Source organism: Leuciscus leuciscus, assembly GCF_965113295.1.
Source record: "Leuciscus leuciscus genome assembly, chromosome: 8".
Taxonomy (NCBI): domain Eukaryota; kingdom Metazoa; phylum Chordata; class Actinopteri; order Cypriniformes; family Leuciscidae; genus Leuciscus; species Leuciscus leuciscus.
The window spans coordinates 1,971,431-1,991,606 of NC_138732.1; the positions used below are offsets into that span (position 1 = coordinate 1,971,431).

General features: G+C 40.1%; 1 protein-coding gene and 1 long non-coding RNA gene across 2 annotated transcripts in view; both read right to left on the reverse strand.

Annotated features, from left to right (window-relative positions):
- Window positions 1-71: 71 nt before the first annotated feature.
- Window positions 72-20,176, reverse strand: part of LOC309504185 — a 60,204-nt gene continuing 40,099 nt past the window's right edge. Inside the window, exon 2 of the long non-coding RNA XR_014207991.1 lies at window positions 72-5,421. This is a non-coding gene — a long non-coding RNA (uncharacterized lncRNA). The remainder of the gene's footprint in view (window positions 5,422-20,176) is intronic.
- Window positions 5,728-20,176, reverse strand: part of ankrd50 (ankyrin repeat domain 50) — a 31,886-nt gene continuing 17,437 nt past the window's right edge. Inside the window, exons 4-5 of the mRNA XM_082176851.1 lie at window positions 7,986-11,524; window positions 5,728-7,278 (exon numbers count right to left, since the gene is read on the reverse strand). Of these exons, the coding sequence (XP_082032977.1) occupies window positions 7,989-11,524 (3,536 nt within the window). The 3' untranslated portion in view covers window positions 5,728-7,278; window positions 7,986-7,988. The remainder of the gene's footprint in view (window positions 7,279-7,985; window positions 11,525-20,176) is intronic.

Here is a 20,176-nt window from a genome sequence, read left to right on the forward strand (position 1 = left end):
CACACAGACACACACAGACACACACACACACACACAGACACACACACACAGCTGTTGAGATACAGAGATCATCTGTGTGTGTGTGTGTGTGTGTGTGTGTGTGTGTGTGTGTGTGTGTGTGTGTGTGTGTGTGTGTGTGTGTGTGTGTGTGTGTGTGTGTGTGTGTGTGTGTGTGTGTGTGTGTGTGTGTGTGTGTGTGTGTGTGTGTGTGTGTGTGTGTGTGTGTGTGTGTGTGTGTGTGTGTGTGAGACTGGTCCTCCTCCACATCTGTCCATGAGACACAGCTTCAGATACACTGATATCATCATTAACTCTACGACTGTTTACTAGATATTATGAGTGATATAAACCGGTGTAGTTTTGCTTCGCCGTAAAACACAAACATTTGGTGAAATCACGTTTCAACCGAAATAAAGTGTCAAAACACCCCAATAAACGATAGAAGACGACATGAAAATAATAAATGATGTCATGCCTCCAATAAGTCTGATTTTATCATGATTATTATTTTTTATATACTTTCGTATATTTTGTATATTCTGTAATAAAATGCATCTAATCATCAGGAAACATTCATCAGGAAAAAAATAAAGGTGTATGAAAAATTTTCACTGCGAATTTTCTTGTCAATTTCACAAATAATTCCAAAGAAATGGCAAGAAATTTTTAAGTAAGACTTTTTTAGCCGTTTTACTTACAACTTAATCATTTTAGCATTATTTATATATTATTTCAGTATTTATTTTGAATTTGCTTTTATTTTTATAAATTTTTTCATGTTATATTTTAACAGTTTTTCATTTTTATCTAAAGTTTTAAGAAATTTGTGCCTTTGTCATTTGTATTAGTTTTTGTTCTTTTTAAATATTACCATTTAGGTTTAATTTATTTGTTATTTCAGTTTGTATTTATTTGCAGTTAGTAATGTAAGTGCTTCACCGTGAGCTTATTTCAGTAGTTGCCAAAGTAACATTTCTAATTTTTGTAAGTTTTTCCATGTAATATTGATATTTAACTTCAGCTTGATTCCAGTGACCCGTCAGAGAGACTCGGTTGGCTGAGAGAGTGGCAGGCTTCAGTAAAGCTGAACGAGTGTGTTTCTGTGGCCTGTTGCGCGGCTCAGCGTCACGTATAGCCTATAAATATAAATCTGTCGGATCAGCATAACAGGAAAACTTTAGACATGACTCGGGTAAAAAGCCTGAGGTCTGCGCTGCCACGTGCAGCTCGGTGTAATTACGGCCCGCACCGCAAGACAAATGACGGAAAGACTGAGGAAAACTAGAGTAATTCAGCGTTTGCTGCTGCTCATCCACATTACTCCTTTAGTTCTGGCAGATCCGTCGAGTTATAAGGGGTTTATATGCGTTATAAGGGTCTGAGTCGAGACAGTCCAGCCAAAAATCAACATTCAGCCATGATTTACAAAACAAGACATTTTGAGAAATGTCTGCTTTCTGCTTATAATGAAAGTAAATGGGGTCCAAAGTTGTTTGACTCCATAATGTTCTTCAAATATCTTAGTTTACAAAAAGAAAAGCGTCAAACAGGTTCGTAATGACATGAAGGCTGATATACTGCACACACTCACGAGAGCGACGAGCACATCAATATGTACATATTGTACAACATGTGTTGCGCATTTTAAATTAGTAAATTAACATTCCCATAATCGTCCGTGTGATTTACAGTAAAAAATAAATAATAATAATAAAAAAAAAAAGAAAATCAACTGGTTCTGCCAGAATTTTACCGCAAAAAATATGGTAGTGACATTAAGTTTTACAGATTTAACTTAAATTTACAAAAAAATTACAAAATTTTATTATAAAATATATTGAAAACCACCTTAAAAACACGTGGTAAAGAGAAAGACAAGATGAATGAAGATTCTTTACAAGTAGCTTTTCCACAAGCTGATGTAAATACTATAACTATACTATACAATATATAGAAGGTGCACAGTGTCATACACATACTTCACGCACAACACTAAAATTATGCAATAAACTAATTAACATAAGATGTAACATATTTGAGTAATATGGTTTATTAACATGATTTACTTATTTTTCGGTAATTTTCAGTTCATTCTGTAAAACTTAAAATGTCACCGGCATATTTCAGTTACACTTTATTTTCAGGTGTTACAGTGTAATTATATATTTAAGTACTGAGTAATATTACTATAGGGTTAGGGGGTTTGGATGAGGGTTAGTTGCATGTAATTATGTATAATTTGCTGTTATTACTATGGTAAGTACATGTAACATGGACACTGTAAAATAAAGTGTTACCCATATTTCTAGCGTTTTATTACTGTAAAATTCACATTTTGTCTCAGCAGAAACCCCCTGATGGCTCTGAGAGAGACAGATCACTCACTGAGAGTCTCACCCTGACGAGTCTCGGCACGACCGCTACCCGTCTCTGGCTCTCTCCGGATGTCAGACCTGGTCCGGCACAACTGAACACAAGCACCAGTGAGACGTCAGAGATACTCAGCCTACACACAGCTATTTAAAGCCAAGCACAGTCCCATTCTTCTTCATTCTTCTGCACTGTATGGACGAATAGCTTAGAGAGATTGAGCAATATCTGTCTGAAATCATTCCCCTTCACATACACATACAAATACTGAACACCCTTATAAATAAAGGTTTCAAAAGGGATATTTTGTTTCACAAAGAACCTTTCAAGCAACGTTTCTTACAAGAACACTTTAATCTCTGGAGTGGAAAGGTTACATGGATGTTAAACGGAGCCAATAAAGACTCTTTGTTTCTAAGAGTGTACTTACACATATGTAGATACGCATCTCCAGCAACAGTCAGTGTTCACATTCTTCCTGTGGACGCACGTGTTCTCGTCATACTTCACCCACATCATGAAGACCTGTGGGCACACAATCTTTCTCCTGAAAATCTTGTCTTATCATCGGGAACTCTGCAAACACAAGAGATATAGTTCATGTGTGAAAGCTGTTGGAGATGGAGATATCGCTGGCTCCTTTCTGTGAGAGATGTAGTCATGTGATACGGGGTGAAGAACAACATGTGTGTGACGGTGTCCACAGGTGTAGTGTAGAGCGAGGGCATTGAGCCCATATCCACACACACACACACACACTGAAGATAACATACTTATAGAAACCATCTTAGGGCAAGACACTACAGGGGAATCATTAGGATAAAAATTAGACAATTTTCTGAAATGTTCTAAATATGCATTAACTAATTAAATATGCACTTATTTACATTTCCACAGGGGCCGGTTTCACACAGATAGACTTTGACTATGGCTTAGATATAGTAGATAGTCAGACTTCAGATAGACATCTAAATCAGACCGTTGCACAAAGCACTTAAGACTCTGACTATCTTAAGTAGGACTACACTGCAATGCATTCTGGGTAAAATAAGACACTTTTCAAAACAAAAAACATGGCGGATCGAGTAAGCACATTCAGCCGCTCAGTGCAGTTTACCCCAGCGGAAGATATGTGTTTGTTGGAGGAGTATAACAGTTACAAGGACATTTTACTTGGGAAATTTTGCAGAGAATGAAGTAACAAGAAGAAATGTTTAAATTATGAGCCATTTTCACTTTTCTTTTGGCTGTTTGTAATGTAACTGATTGTTACTGCTGGTTGCCAAGGTAACAGAGTCTTAGACCTGAGTTAGCCTGGGGGTAAGGTGTCAAATTAAGTCAGTCTTTATTTCTGTGAAACAGTCTAACTTGCATTAGCCTAGTCTATGAGCACATGTTAGACTTGTCTAATACTATAGACCGCTCTAAAATAGCTTTGTGAAACCTGCCCCAGATGTATATCTGAACATTGGATAAAGCCAGGCTGAAAATTCTTGTTTGATATTGTTGACCCATTACAGTTTTAGATATCTCCTTTTATCACGGCATAAATTGGAAATTGCTGTCAACAGACAGAAACAAATACATTTTTCATCGTTTTTATAGTTTTTTACAGCTGAAGTGGAGAAAGAAATCACTGCCTTTAAAGACATTTACTGTAATACCCAAATAGAAATAAACATTTAAAGTCCCCCTGTGGTGAAAATCCAGCTTTTAATGTAGTTTATGTGTCTATGTGGTGTTTTTAATACGCTTTAAAGGGATACTTCACCTCTGGGAAGATGAATGTGTATTTAAAATAGGTCATTTATGTAGAAGAAATGTGAAGAAATTTTTGAATTTGGAGATTTCTAGACTGAGAAAAGCCAGAAAATGTATTTTTGGCTTATGTGGATGAAAGACAACAACTCCCAGAATGCACTTGCTTCGCTGCCTTAGGAGGCCACGCCTACCGGTAAGGGAGCGCACTCAGCGCAGTTGAAAACAAACAACAAGGCTAGCCTACGTGATGAGTTTGCCAGGGATTTAGAGATCGCCCAAAATGTCCGGGATTCGGCTTTTGCGTTCTACAGTCGCCATTCTTTCATCATGTTTACTGTGGCGAGCAGGACGAGGCTGACGGCCGCGGGAGAACGGCGCGAGGCCGGTGGCGTCATTACTGAGGCGCGCCGGGTCTCGCATCTCTCACGGAGGAGCGGGATTTTTCTTAGCAATGGTAAAACGCACATCAACCGATCACTTGTTTAGCGTTCATGTAAACACTACATTCAGATTCACCATCGGAATGAACCATCGGAATGAATTCAGTTAGATTGAAACAAAAGGTGTGCATGTAAACAATGAATGGCGACCGCAGAACGCAAAAGCTGAATCCCGGACATTTTGAACGATCTCGCCCGCCGGACAAGTCCGGGAAAAGGAGGATGGTAACCCCTACTTACTCAGCTTTCTCCTACTATTCAGCTTTCTCCACAAGAGCCTGCTAGCTTAGCTTCCAAAGAAAGACGGCTGACACTGTGTACATTCTGTGAGTGAGATCCCACCCTCTATGGGCGGGCTGAAAACATGCGGGACAGCTCCTACTACTGGCTGTAGTCTTTAGCCTCTGGACAGAAAATCCTCCGATGACGCAAAATGACGATTTTTGCGTCATCGGAGGATTTTTTCCAGACAAAAAATACATAAATCTCTTGTCTCAAGGGGATATGAGGGGGGAAAGCATGGTAATTCGAAAATACTACAGGTTTTCTACTAATACAAAGCTTAATGCTAAATCCTGAAGTATCCCTTTAAGACAAAGCATGTGTAAGTTCATAAGTCGACAGCATTGCTGAGTATTTCCTCCTTAAAACTGCAGTGAACCAAAGACAGTCTCAAACACACGCTTTGAAATCGCTGGTGTTTCTGACGTCACAAACTACCTTGTAACCAATCAGATCAACGTGTGATCGTCAACCAGTGGATCTCTGAGCTGAGCGAGTGAGTGGAGGCGGGGCTCATTTGCATATTCATAGAACCACACATACTAAATGAGGCAAGGGTGTCGAGTTACTCAAGGAAAAAACATTTAAATATGTAATTTTGGTGATCAATGATGAGTTTTAAGGGATAAAATGATTGACTACAGTGAGAATGTGAATTTGGATTTGGAAATTGCATGAAAAGACAATGGTTTTGCCTATAGTGTCTTGCCTTAAAGTTGATTTGACATTGGTAAAGTCCACATCCATGGTGCGAATCTGTTTTGCGGGCGTCGCTCTGGTGCTCGAGTCCCTCCTGCAATGCAAGCCTGTGGCTTCAAATCAGCATGAGCAACAACAACAGTCATGATCGAAAACACCACAAATCAAGAATGAATTTGCTTTGGCAGAAAAGCAGATATGTTTATTAAGCACTTTAATATGTCAGAAAATTTCAGCTCAATATAATACAGGAAATTAAATTTCAAAATGTGAACATTTTCGATGTACACGGTGTCAGCTATTTACAATCAAACTTCTCTTTAAACGAACTCCAAGGCTCAGAACCGAAACAGCTGAACAAAAGGAGGAAAACAGATGGCTTGAGATTTCTGAATACTGTCCAGGGTTCATCTTCATCTCAAAAAAGTGTCCTTGTCCCAGGCTTTAGTAAAGTGCCTTTCTGTAATTCTTCAGAGGACAAGCTTTTCTGATGCAGTTACACCCAATATGGCCTTTCTCATGGCAAACAGATGTCTGAAATCCAGTCCACACCCACCCGGTCCTCCCTCCCCCAGCACAGAGACCTTGTTTCAATCCTTTCTGGGTTTTAACTTTGGCTTGAGGAGTATACATTTCAAAAAACCCTATCCTGAAATCGCAATATTACTGTGGTTTGCTGCTTGGCATGAGTAAAAAGCACAATGACCTTTCACTGACCTTGTAATCAGACGTCCCTGACATCGCCTGCACTCAAACGAAACTACCCTCGTTGCATTTTCTTCAGTCGCTGAGAACTCTGCATTTAGCACCAAACTCTGTAGTTAACGATACACGTCAGTTGTTTAAATATGCAATTATGTAAATAGAGGAAAACAAACAAACAAACAAACAAACAAACAAAGACAGGTCCCACAGGGACTAAATAATGAAGCATGGTAAAGCCAGAGTTACTCTTCCTTAAGGGCATCAATAATGCTACAAATAATAATATAGCGTTAAAATGACGGAATAAGACGTTTGTGGTTCGGGCCTGTGAAAAAATAATAATACAAAATAATTATAGCAGGCGACGCCAAAACATAGCACCATGATAATAGCAATACAGCACACATGGAAAAGGCTTTTTTCTCCAAAATAAATATGTGCGAAGAGTAAACTAAGACTGGTTTCATAATTGTATGAGTGCACCGAATGACTAATGGAGCCTTTAAGAGACTCAAGACTCAAGACGTGAATATGACAGAAAGTTTGTGATATTTGTCAGAGGAAACAACGTACTCCGGCGGCACATTGCTGTCAGTTGCACTTGTACAGGTCAAGACAAAACAAACAGAAACATTTACATTTCTTCTTTTAAAGTTAAAATAAACAAAGCATTAAAAGGCACCAAAAAAAAAAAAAAAAGTACAAAAAAATGAAATTCAATTTAGATTTTTTTCAAAAAAGGAAAAACAAAGGAAGAAAGTGCATCCACTGCCTATTAAATATTAATGCATTAAATTAAAAGCGTCTGTTGTGCATCGTGGTCACCACAAGAAGGCTGGAGCGTCGACAGGCACGAGTACTTTGTTCGCATCACCGCTGGGCGACTCTTCAGGTCTTTAGTTTTCCTTTCTTCTTGAGACGTTCCACAGAGAAATGCGAGAAATGGTTTCAGTTCTTTTGCGGATGAAAGCGTTCACTTTGGCACAGTCTCTTTCTGAATGACGAATAACGGTTAAGACATCTGAAAAAGCATCAAAACTACCCAGGTCAGGATTTGAGAAGTTATTGTCAAGATTACAATAGATATATGAGTGGTTCTCAAACTTTTCAGGCCAAGTACCACCTTTGATCCAATCAAAGTGCTCAAGTACCACCTAAGTAAGATTTTTTAGCAGCATAGACCAGGTTATTTATATATATATTCAATAACATTCAGCAATATTATTGATTTGACTGCACTGACATTATTGGATGAGAACTGAATTGGATGATGGCATCACTGTTTTCTCCAGAGCTGAACCGAATCAACACTGAACCGACTATCGTTATTCATGATCATTATTTTCCTGTTCATAACTGTAAAGCTGCTTTGAAACGATCTGTATTGTATAGCGTAACATACATAAAGGTGATTTGACTTGCCGTACATAAACCATAGTTTGAGAACCACTAACATGCATAAATGAATAATTCTACTGTGGTTATCTTAGAGGCCACATGATATTTACTGAAGTTTATTTAAAACAAAGAGAAAAGCTTTACACTCTGCATCATTTATAAACATCACAATGCTATAAAAACTACAGAATTACAGCTTTATGTAAAAACACACTGTAAATCTACATGACAATTTAATAATACTGTGAATGTAAGTTACAAATGTGCTTTAAGATACAAAAATGGCCAATTGACATGCAAAAACTCAATTTATAAACGTCATGTACTCACCATTTATAGCGGCGTCTCTTTTTTGCAGTTTATCCCAGGGTCCGATCCTTCAATCTGGAGCTGTAAGGCTTGTTTCAGGCTTAATTCCGTCTCCCCTATTGGGTAATTGTCCAGTAGGTCCTGGTGTCCCCTGCTGGGAACGGTTCTGGGGACTGAAACTCTCCCGAGAAAAACCTGGTTTCCCTGCAGGTGGTATTTGGGGTTGGTCATAATGCCGTTCCTCTTCTTCTCTGCACAGCTCTGGGCCTGAATGTAAAACTGCTCCTGTGATTGGACAGAATCTACGGTGTTGGATCTGCCCACTATAATCTTGCACTGAGGATCTTTAACTGCAATGCTGGACACTGGCTTATTCAGCACAAGGCTTTTATCAAACTGAGTCAGCTCATACTCAAGAACCTGACCTTGTGAATAAGAACTATTCTTGCTTTTCTTCTTTTCACTCGATGTTCCCTTGTTCGAGCAGTTTTGGCCGTTCTTGGATGCTTTGGTGGACTTGAGGCCTGGCTTCACCTGGCTCCAGTCAAACTCGCTGGTTGGAGAGCCAGGCTGAGTGCCGACGGATCTCGTGGTTGAGGAGGGAGAAACGATGGATTGTCGACTGCGACTGCGAGGCAGCGAATGCTGCTGGATCTGCTCGATGAAAGAAAGGGCATGGACGCTGTCAATGGGGACAGTCTGGGCTGTCGCAGTGGACGAGGTGGTCCTCAGCGAAGAGTTCTTTGAACTTTTGAGAGAGTTATTGGAGAGGGAGGACTTCTGCCGGTCCACTGTTGAGTCTGGAGACTCTGACGGTGAGCTGAAAGCATGAACAGGTCCGTTGGATTGTCCTCGAACAGCATGAACATCACCAGCTCCCGTGCTTCCAGAGCTGCTAGACTTTATAGTGAGGGACTGGACTTTCCCTGCAACTGAAACTGGGATTTGTTGCTCCATAGTGTGGACCGGAGATGGGTTACATCCATTGAGACTTGAGGCACCATATTTCTCCAAGAGTTTGATTATGGAGCTGTGACCACCTTTGGCTGCCACTCTCATGGCTGTGCGTCCAAATTGATCAGCGTGATTAGGATCCGCACCATGTTCTAGAAGAATCTGAACCGCGTCAATGTGCCCCTCCTGAGCGGCAATTCCCAGAGCTGTCGCACCCTGGTTGCATGTGTGGTCTACAACAGTGCCGTTTTCAATCAAGATCTGAACGATCTTTATGTGACCCTGCCAAGCTGCCGATTGGAGAGCAGATCGTTTCTCGTTATCACATGAGTTTACATCTGCGTGGTAGTTGATTAGCAACCTCATCATCTCTACGTGGCCTTGCCAACACGACACATGCAAAGCCGTTCTCCCTTCCATATCGCTGGCCTCAACATTGGCGCCATTTTCAAGGAAGTACTCCGCCATTGCCAGCTGATTCTCAAGTGCAAGGATGTAAAGAGTTGGGCGACCGTCTGCATCCTTAAAGTCGATATCCGCCCCGTGGCTCAGCAACAACTCCACGATGTCTCTGTGTCCCTCTAGTGCTGCAACTCGGAGAGCATTTCTCCCATCATACCCTCTCTGGTCGATACATGACTTGTTCTCCACCAAGATATGTACACAATCGTAATGACCCTCTTGAGAAGACAGAATCAAAGGGATACGTCCATCGTTGTCAATCTCTATGCAGCGGGCACCTTGTTCAATGAGAGCATCACATACTTGTCTGTGTCCCTCAAAAGAAGCCATGTGTAATGGCGTCCAGCCTGCGTCGTCTCTGTGGTTTTCATCCAGTCCTCTGTCCAGCAGAGTTCGAACAACCTCTACGTTCCCTTGTGCAGATGCTATGCTAAGCACAGTCCTGCCTTCGCTGTCGATACTGTCCACTGCAGCACCCCAAAAAAGCAGAGTATTGACAACAGAAGCATGTCCCATAGATGCCGCAGCAAGCAAAGGTGTTCTCCCGTTGTTATCCGTATGATCGACATCCGCTCCTCCTTCTAGAAGCAGATCAACCACATCCACATGGCCTTCGTAGGCAGCCACTAGAAGTGGAGTCATGCAGTCTTTATCGCAGTGATCCACCTCGGCTCCCCGGTCGATCAGGAGGCTCACGACCGCGCCGTGACCCTTACTTGCCGGCACGCAAAGAGCCGCGACTGAGAGCGCAGTCCTTCCATCAACATCCTCGTGGTTTACCTCAGCTCCATGATCCAACAAATGCTCAACAATTTCTCTGTGGCCCATGTATGCGGCAGCGATCAGCGCTGTTCGTCCTTCATTATCCGCCTTGTTGACTTCGGCTCCATGCTGAAGAAGGTTGAGGACTATATCTTCATGACCTCCCCAAGCTGCAGCTCTCAGGGCAGTTCTGCTGTCGGCGTCTGCGCAGTCCACTTTAGCTCCAGCATACAGGAGAGCAGACACAACTTCTGAGTGCCCTCCCCAAGCTGCAGACCTAAGAGCGGTCCAGCCATCATGATCCGTGTGATTAATGTTAGCGTCACACCCGATGAGACAGTTGACCACCTTGGTGTGGCCCTGTCTAGCAGACAGAGTAAGTGCAGTCTGTCCATGGTTGTCTGCCAACTCCATGTTGGCTCTTCTAGAGATAAGAAGATTCACAACATCCAGATTCCCACTGTACGCAGCATTGGCTAAAAGAGTTCTCCCGTTGGAGTCGGTTTGATTAACAGAAGCGCCGTTGTCTAGTAGAGTTCGAATAGAGTCCTCACGTTCCAAGGCCTGTTGCACAATGCATGAAGCATGGTCATCTTCGTTGCTAACGTGAGCCCCAGCTTTGACAAGTAGTTGAAGCACCTCCTGTTCTTTAGGGATGGAAGTGGACAGGGAGTCTTTAGCAGGGGTGCCATTCCACACCATCCAAAGGGCGAGATTAAAGGGCTCGATCTGCAGGTTAGAGTTGATCAGGTGGTAGGCAAACTCCTGCACCTCAAGAGGTTTAAGCTGCTTTGCTCTGCACGTGTAACTCATTGCCATCATTCTGTGTCCTTCGGCTGCATTGCAAAGGTATTTTTGTGTGCAGTGCTTAACATCCAGGAGCCATTCGGCAAAGCTGTAGTGAAACAAGATCTTAGTACTGCCAAGTCCATTAATAAGCAGCTTGGAGAGAATGTCCATCTTCTTCTGAAAGTCCTCCATCGTCAAACTCATGTTTTTAGTCCAAACTGCATGATAGAGCTCCCTGACAGTCAGCGGCCTGCAAGCAGCCAGAATAACGTTCAAGATAGCCTGGACTTTAGCAAACTGCTTTCTGACAAACAGTCTCTGGCAGAGCCAAAGGTAAAGTCCATTCAGTGTTCCCGGGATGTCTCGAATTTCCCGCAGCATGATGAAGTTCTCCACCACTCCGTCAAGAACGCGCTCAAGGTACAAGAAGCAGCCGCTGCTCTTGATGTGGAGCTGGTTCAGCATCTCCGCAGTCTCCTTCGTGAGGTGCTGGCGTAGCGCCTCCTCCTGGTCTAGCCGGTGGAGGATGTATTGCTGCACATCTTTTACGATGTAGGCCTTTCGTAGGTCATCTAGGCTGATCTTTCGGAATCCTACAGAGAGGACAGAGACAAAGGGCGATTAAGTTTGGCTTGAAGTCTGTACATTGCTAGTTGTCACATTTGATCACGGTGAGGTTTACACATAAATGACTCAGTGAGCTGATCGCTGTAGATTGCTTTGAGTATCAGCCTGAGAACTTGACATACATTGTGGATAAAGTAATAGCAGAATTTTAGAAAAGTGGGTCACAACTCTGAGCAGACAACACTGACTTTTCACTTTTGATCTGGTGAGGTCAACTGACCTCGGGGTACGATTGTGTATTTGTATTTATTTATTTACGAGTTGCTGATCTGTTATTTACTTGAGATGGTTTTAACCGGACCTCGGTAGCAATTTCGTTCCAGATCATGTACCATGTTTTTGGAATGACAATAAAATCCTTGAATCCTTCAAAGGTATATGTTAAAAAATAGAGTGAGTTTGAATACCCCTTTTGGCTCCTAAGATGCAGAATTTATACAAACAAACGTGATAAAAGACCTTCAGAAGCTAAGATACCTATATGTATAGTTCCCACAAGACAATACAAATTTTTAATTATTCATCTTGTTTACTAAAGTTTCCATCCGCTTGGTTCCTAGTGTGTCTTCTTGAGCATCAATAAACGTTTGCACCAATTGTAAAAAGTTATTTTGTGTCAATTGTTCTCAATGTGAAGTAGGGCTGTCACTTTTGAGAAAAATCTAATTTGAACGGATATCAAATATCAAGCAATGTATTCGAATATATTCGAATATCTACGAAAAAGAAAAAAAACACCGTAACGGAGATTCAATCACAAATTTATTAACAGTCTTGACAGTCATAACAGGACTCAGGCCATGTCTGAAAAAAAATTTTTTTGACTTAATGTTTGAAACAGCAGGTTATCAACTTAATCTATATGAAGTGCCACTATGCATAGCCAATCACAAAATTAGGCTACATGGGAAAAAAGGTGCCGACCGGTTGTGCAGGAAAGTATGCAGTCATACGATGTTAGACGTCTGGCGATGCTCTGGCCGTCTGCTGTGCCTCTGTCTCCGCTGCCTCATTTGGACGGTAACTCGACAGGTGAGCGCGAAGATTGGATGTCGAGGATGCGCAAGTAAACTTTTTTTTTTTGTTGAAAATTCGCCAAACTACCTTATCTTTACCGGTTACTTTTCCATAAAGAGAGGAAACCCAAGGTCTAGCTAGGACCAAGGAACAGGACCGGAGCACACAAAGTTTAAAATAATTTATTATTGGTACAAAACGACTAACGTTTCGACGCCCATGCCTCTTCTTCAGGTTACTTTTCCATCTTCGGTGTAGAACCCAAAATATTTCCAGACACTACTTTTTAGATGAGTTGGGGTCGTTATTGTCCCGCTCAGGCGTTCTGTGCGTTATCTTCCATTTTCACAACAGGGTGGCTGTTGGCTATTATTCGCTAGATTTGGTCATGGGCCTACGCTACAATACGTTTAGAGTGCCCGCTACTGGATGAAATGGCAAACAATAAAAAAAAAATTCGCTACACATGGCACTTTAAAAACCGGATCATTTATTTATAGTTCGATTACGGATATTTCACGTCATGTTCGAATGCATATATATTGATCCACACTAGGGGGTGTCGCAATATACCGGTGTTGACGATAATCGTGATATTCAAAGCATGAAATATCGACATCGTGTTAATTTAGAGTGTGACAATATACCGGTATTGGCGATAACCACAATGTTTAAAATGAATAGGACTCTTATGATAACATGACACGTAAATACTCCAGCGCCAGTACCTGGTTGACCTCTCAGGTGGCAGTATTGCACCCGCTGACACCTGTCAAATAAGAAGACGACGCAGCGCTCGTCCGCGCCCGCGCAGCTAGAGTGGAACACTCTGTCCACTCCACACCCGAAAAAAAGTAAGCTCGCCAGTATTAAGAACAGAGTTCTTCGGCTTCAAAGAAAACAGCACCTTAAAGGTGGTCGCACACCGGACGAGAAGCGCAGCGCCACGTCTTTAAAATTCGAACACATTCTCTATGAGTGTAACGTACACACACCGGCGGCCGCGACGCCCAGCAACGGCTCAGGACCATGTTCAAAATTCTGCCGCGACACAGAGCGTCATTTACATCGTTTTATATTAACTTTACATTATATTGGTCTCAAATCATCGTAAATGACTTCACCCTGTGCTGCAATATACATTTAATTTTACATTAATTTACAGAAATCAGCTGCTTGAATGAAAATTGCTGATGTTATTGGATTTTCAGGTGATATTCTCAATTCATTCAGTTAACGGACGCTCTGAGGTAAAGTGTTCAGATCACAGACTCAGCAACTATTATTTATTTGTACAGTGTAATCATAACATAGTACAGACATTATCTCAATTCCATAATGTCCATAAACAATGATATTGCTGGCCATAAACTGAGGCGCGCGTGCGTGTGCGATACCTCGAGACGCGACGCGGCTATTATTTTACTAGTCATGGAATGGGAAACGTGACATTAACTGTTAACAGGGGGTTTCTGTGTTCATATATTAATAAAGGGTGATTATTAAAATTAAGAACCCCGTTTTCTTTACTCATCTTATTTTTGTATTTGCACTTGATTTTTTTATTCAAATCTGCTATCTGCATGACTTTATTGGCGCCGGTGCAACAATAGGTTTAAGAGCTTTTCAGTTCTTCAGGAAACCTTCAGACAGTGTTTTGCTTCAGTTTGAAACCAGATAAACTTCACATGCTTGTCTTCCTTCACAAGAATTTGCCATAGATTGAGTATGCAAGAAGTACGTGCCTTGTCTATCAGTATCCTTATGTTTGTTGGGTAAAAAAGAAAAACTATATAAACAAAGTAAAAATGAATTTGACTGATAACTACCCGAAATAGATTCTATAGATATCGCGATATATCGATATCGTGAATTATTTTGGCCACAATAAACGTGGTGTGAAAAATCTAACATCGTGACAGCCCTAATCCACACCATAAAAAATTTTAAAAAAATAACAAGATGATTATGTCAATTCAACTATTATTTTGCCTTGTGGAATATATGTAAATATCTGTTAGGCTATGTCAAATAGCTTCATCAGGCCAATACTAAATATAAAACAAAATGCAATGGTAAACATCTTGCAAATACCACAAGAGGAATGCAAACTTTCTTTTCACACACACACACACACACAATCATCTTGCAAAATATACAAAACTAAAGGCCAGAAGTGACAGATAAAGGCACTTTTCCTGCAGAAAAGATGAGTGGAATTTGCTTTGTTTTCTCTAGAAAATAAAACAAGAAGTGCAATGATTCCTGTGGCAGAACTAGGTCACATCTGCAGCTTCACACAGTTTGAGGCCCGTAACAAGAGTTGCACGTAAACTGTAAAGAGATTTTGCAGAATAAAACAAGGCAGAACTTCAGAGTTTTACAAACAAGCTCTTATGCCAACAGATGTCAACAGCTCAGGCATTCTGCTTCAGATAAGTGCAAATTCCATAGTTTTATCTGGGTCGGCATGCCTGTTTAACAACGGCCCGAAGGGCAGATCAAGAATTGTATGCAAAGTTTTTATTTACAGTTCCCATGGACTCAAGAGGTCAAAGGAAAAGGAAAAAACATGAACTCCTCTAAGGTCGTTCACATACGTCTTAGCCCTACTGGTGGGAGAGCAGCTAAACATTTCTTTCCATGTAATTTGATTGGTCGCTCACTCATGCAATCTATACGAGTCTATTTTCTATGGGAAAGAGGACAAAAACAGGCCTTCCTCCTCTCTGAAAGGAGTGTGTTTACAACAAGTAAATACAATATACTTCAAGACAAGCCCCAGAAAAGTGTTGCAGACAAACCAGCAACACACACAAAAAACAGATTACATCTTTCCTGGCCAGTCCCTTAGTGTTTGAAAAGTTCACAAAACCCCTTTGAATGAGATTATATAACGTCCATCTTTCTGAAAGGGCTCAGGAGTTATTTTCTTTGTCTTTGGTGCTTAAGGCCCGAGGCTGCCGTCAACAGCTGAGGTTTCCCAAATAAAACCTGTGTGAAATTTAAACCGGAGCCTGAATGACAACAGAGGCACACCTGTGGACATTCATCCCGCCTTCCATGCCATCCTTTCTTCTTCTTCTTCATACCATTGGCTTTCAATATCCAGTTATTAAATAACATTTAGATACCTTTCACAATAACCAGGGCTAGTCAAAAGCATGCAGGTTACAACCCATGTTCCCGCTCTGAGCCTCGGCCCGGCTGAGGTTTGTCTTTATCATTAGTGGACTAACTGACCCAGACCTTCACCCTGCCATTATAAACACACAACCGTCTCCATGCCTAGAGCTCGTGCGACTCCAGATGAAGGAAATAGAAAGGCTGGAAGAGGAAGGGGCCTTGTATGGGGACTAAAAGTGGGGCAGTGGAATAGATGACCCAAATATGTTATTTGGCCAGCGGGCCTGCATGTAACTAACTCGTCTATTTAAGTAGGTTGTTGGGTTTGGAAAGCTGCCACCGGTTAAAGAGTTCACAGGGTTTAGAATACGGATAACAAATGACTGTCTATCTAGTAAATAGTGATGCTCCGATCAGCATTTTTGGGGCCGATCACCGATTACCGATCACCAAAATCATGATCTGCCGATTGCCGATCACTGCCGATCACAGAATGGAAATATGCTAGAGTCAAGAAAATCTTGAAGAACCACCAATATTTATTTAATTGTAGTTAGAAAACAAGATAACATAAGGCTACTGTAGGCCACCTTTTCCAAATAAGGCACAGTATAATTTTTCAAAACAAAGAGGGGTCAGGCAGACTACAATGGATGTAGTTGAGGAACTAACTACATCAGATCCAAAAAATAAAATAATGACAATGACATTTGAGGTTATTAAAACAGTAAGTCCCGCCCCTCGACTGCCAAAAATAAAAGTGTTCGAGCGAGCAAAATCAGCAGGCGAGAGGAGATCAAGCGCGAGAGTGTTGGGAATGATCATGCGCGCGCGCGCGAGGGCAGAGATGTCATGCGCCCGCGCAGGGTTTGAATGAGCTCGCGAGTTCCCGTTTCCTCGCGCGTAGATCTGTTATCCTCTCGCGAATGTCATTTACCGCGCGCGCCAGCATCAGTTGTGCGCTCGTTTATAATTGCCATTGAATTGCCGTCATAGGAGAACTCATTTTGCCACTGTTAAGCCAGCTCTGCTCTGCTGTTGTGTTGCCGCGCATGCGGAAAAGTTGCGTGAGTTATTTACGTCACGTGATCGGCTTTTTTTGATCGGCGCTTTTGGGGGTTGCCGATCAAGCTATTTTTTGCCAATATCGGCCGATCATGATCGGCGGCCGATCAATCGGAGCATCACTACTAGTAAATACTGGAGTCATTTCAAGAGTTCACAACATATTCAAGATTTAGCCTAGTTTTGTCTTCTACAAATGTTTTATAGCACCTCTATCTTTATGTTTTCTTCATCCTACCAAACACATGCACACGGCGGGAGGTCGAGGGAAGCCCTGCGCTGGCAGATCAGGCACCGGATCATGGTGCTATTCTCCTGGTTTCCACAGAAGAAAAGGTGGTTCTGTGACAGATTCTTCTTATTATTCATAATTAATACTTTATACAATCAATACAATAATACTATACTGCATACAGTACAGGTCAAAAGTTTATGTTTTTGAAAGAAGTTTCTAAAAAAAATTTAGTTTGATAAAAAATACAGAAAAAACCCCCAGTAATATTGTGATATATTATTACAATTTAAAATAATTGGTTTTCAATTTATTATACTTTAAATTATCATTTATTTCTGTGATGCAAAGCTGAATTTTCAGGATCATTACTCCAGTCTATCACATGATCCTTTAGAAATCATTCTAATATGATGATTCATTATCAAAGTTGGAAACAGTTCTGCTGCTTAATATTTTTTCATACCTTTTTTAGGACACTTTGATGAATAAAAAAAAAAAAAGCAAGTTTTTAAAAAATAGAAATCTTTTGTAACAGCAATATCCACTACTGGTCAGTATTTTGGGGTCAGTAATTTTTTTTCTTTCTTTTTTTGAAATAAATCAATACTTTTATCCAGCAAGGATGTGTTAAATTGATAAAAAGTGATAGTAAAGAAGATTTATATTAGAAAATATTTTTTTATTTTGAATAAATGCAGTTCTTTTTAACCTTTTATTCATCAAATAAGGCAGCAGAACTGTGTCCAACACTCATAATAAACCAGAATATTAGAATGATTTCTAAAGGATCATGTGATAGACTGGATGTCACATGTGACACTGAAGACTGGAGTAATGATGCTGAAAATTCAGCTTTGCATCACAGAAAAAATTTATTTTTTAAAGTATATTCAAATAGAAAACTGTTATTTTAAGTTGTAATAATATTTCACAATATTACTGGGGGTTTTTTCTGTATTTTTTATCAAATAAACGCAGCCTTGATAAGCATTAGAGACTTCTTTCAAAAATATAAAAAACGTAATGTTTCCAAACTTTTGACCTGTACTGTATATATATATATATGTAAGAATTGCTATATTTCAATGTTGCTTCGGCACCTGAATCTTTAATTTCCTCACGATCTGATTACGGAAAGCACGATCCAATTCTATCCAAATATATTGATTTATTTTTATTTTTTATGATTAATTCATTAGTTTTGCGACTTTGAATATCACATTTATTTGTGCATTTTTATTAAATTACTTAAAGTACTTTTTTAAATAAAAACTAAATAATAATAAATCAAATTGTATGTTAAGTATTAGATGTGCAACAATACAAATCGGCTTGATGCACCATCTCATGATGCACTAATCTCACAATACTTTGAACAAAATTGAGTTAAAATGGAGTTAAAATTATTTTCATGGTAAACAATTAACAAAAAGTACTGAGGATTGGACTTGAATAGGCTCTAATTTGGGTGTACAGGTGCAATGGTGACAGGAATAGAAATATTAATTGTTCAACTTAGGTAAAAATATTGAATTATTTTAAGACACATATTTACAGTCTATGACTACACACATTCAAAAAGTTTTAAATATTGTATTTTATTAAATAACGTTTAATAATAATTAATAAAAATGGAAGCTCAAATGTGTGACCTTCTGGGTTTCTTAATTTTGGGTGTACAAAATAGATTGCAATACTAAAATGCAACAATATGTAAGTGACATGATATATTGTTACGCCGCTAATTAAGAACCTGTAACTAAATATAGCCTGAAAACATCCAAGCAAATGTACGGTAGTAAAAGGGAACATGGACATGCATTACAAGCAATAAACAAAAAGTGTTTCCAGAAAAGCCGAGCGAGAGATTATTGCAGTAGCGAATGCAGATATCAGAGGTTTTGTCCTGTCATAATGCATTAACTTTACATAATAAAAGCATTGAGTGCATTTCTCCGTTCACACAGAGTTGAGTGTGTTCTGTCCCCTGTGGACGGCAGGTCAGAAGCTCTCCGACACCTGCTGATGAACACACACACACACACACACACACACTGCTGTTATACTCACACCGAGGCTCGGGAGATCCTGCAGGCGCTTACAGACGAAACTAGATCTTCAAGCATTAATGAATTCAATCAATCATATGACAGAGTCACAGACAGGTGTGCTTGCATAAGGAGTGGCCATTGTGAGCAGCACTTGGGTGTGTGTGAACCGTCATACGCACATAATAGAGACACAGCGCGAGTTCCCGGAGGAAATCAAATCAGGGTTCGGGACAGACACTGTCAAATCAAATTCCAGGACTTTTCAAGCACTAATTACAATCTCTTATCAAACTATATCTTAGTTATCTTTAAAATTCTAAAAAAGATAAATAGATAAACAAACACAAAATGGTACAAATAAAGAGCAACACAAACAATGACTGCGGTGACTTTAACCACTGAACGGACACTATGACAAAGATATCGCTTTCATTATTATTATTATATATTAAAACATGAGATTTTTTCCTCTCATGAATATATGATTGACCTGAAGAATGAAAGATGTATCATATACTTGTATAATATGAGCAATATGACACTCGTAGCGATGTGAAATGGCTCTTGCTAGATCAGACGGGTTGCGGTGTTGATTTTGTGTGAAAAGATTGTTTAATCAATAAAATGAAACACTCATTTCACATATATTGTCTGTCAATAATTCAAGCCTTTTCATAAATATGGCCGTTTTCAAGGGTTTTCTTCCAGGACAAAAATTTCAAAACCTCAAATTCAAGCACTTCAAGCACTTTGTACGAACCCTGTCAAATGAGATCAACCGCTCCACATTGTCTGCATTGAGATCAAACTCTTGCTGAAGTCTCCAGCTTCTCAGAGGTTTCTCCAGGGAAACAACAACAAAAAACCTCTATAATCTCACAGGAGTTTCAATAAGGTCTCAAATTATGCTCTAAAGATAGTTTTTATTCTCCTGAAGCATGATGGGAGAACATCAGGAGTTTCCATTACAGATTTGCTTAAATCTTGATTTTTTTCTAAATGTCGACAAAAAACTATTGTGAAATGACGGCGTTTCCATTAACTGATGTTATGCGACTAAAGCTTCACTTTTCCTCTTGCAATCAGTAAAATCATCCCAAAAACCATGGCGACGGACGTTGGTG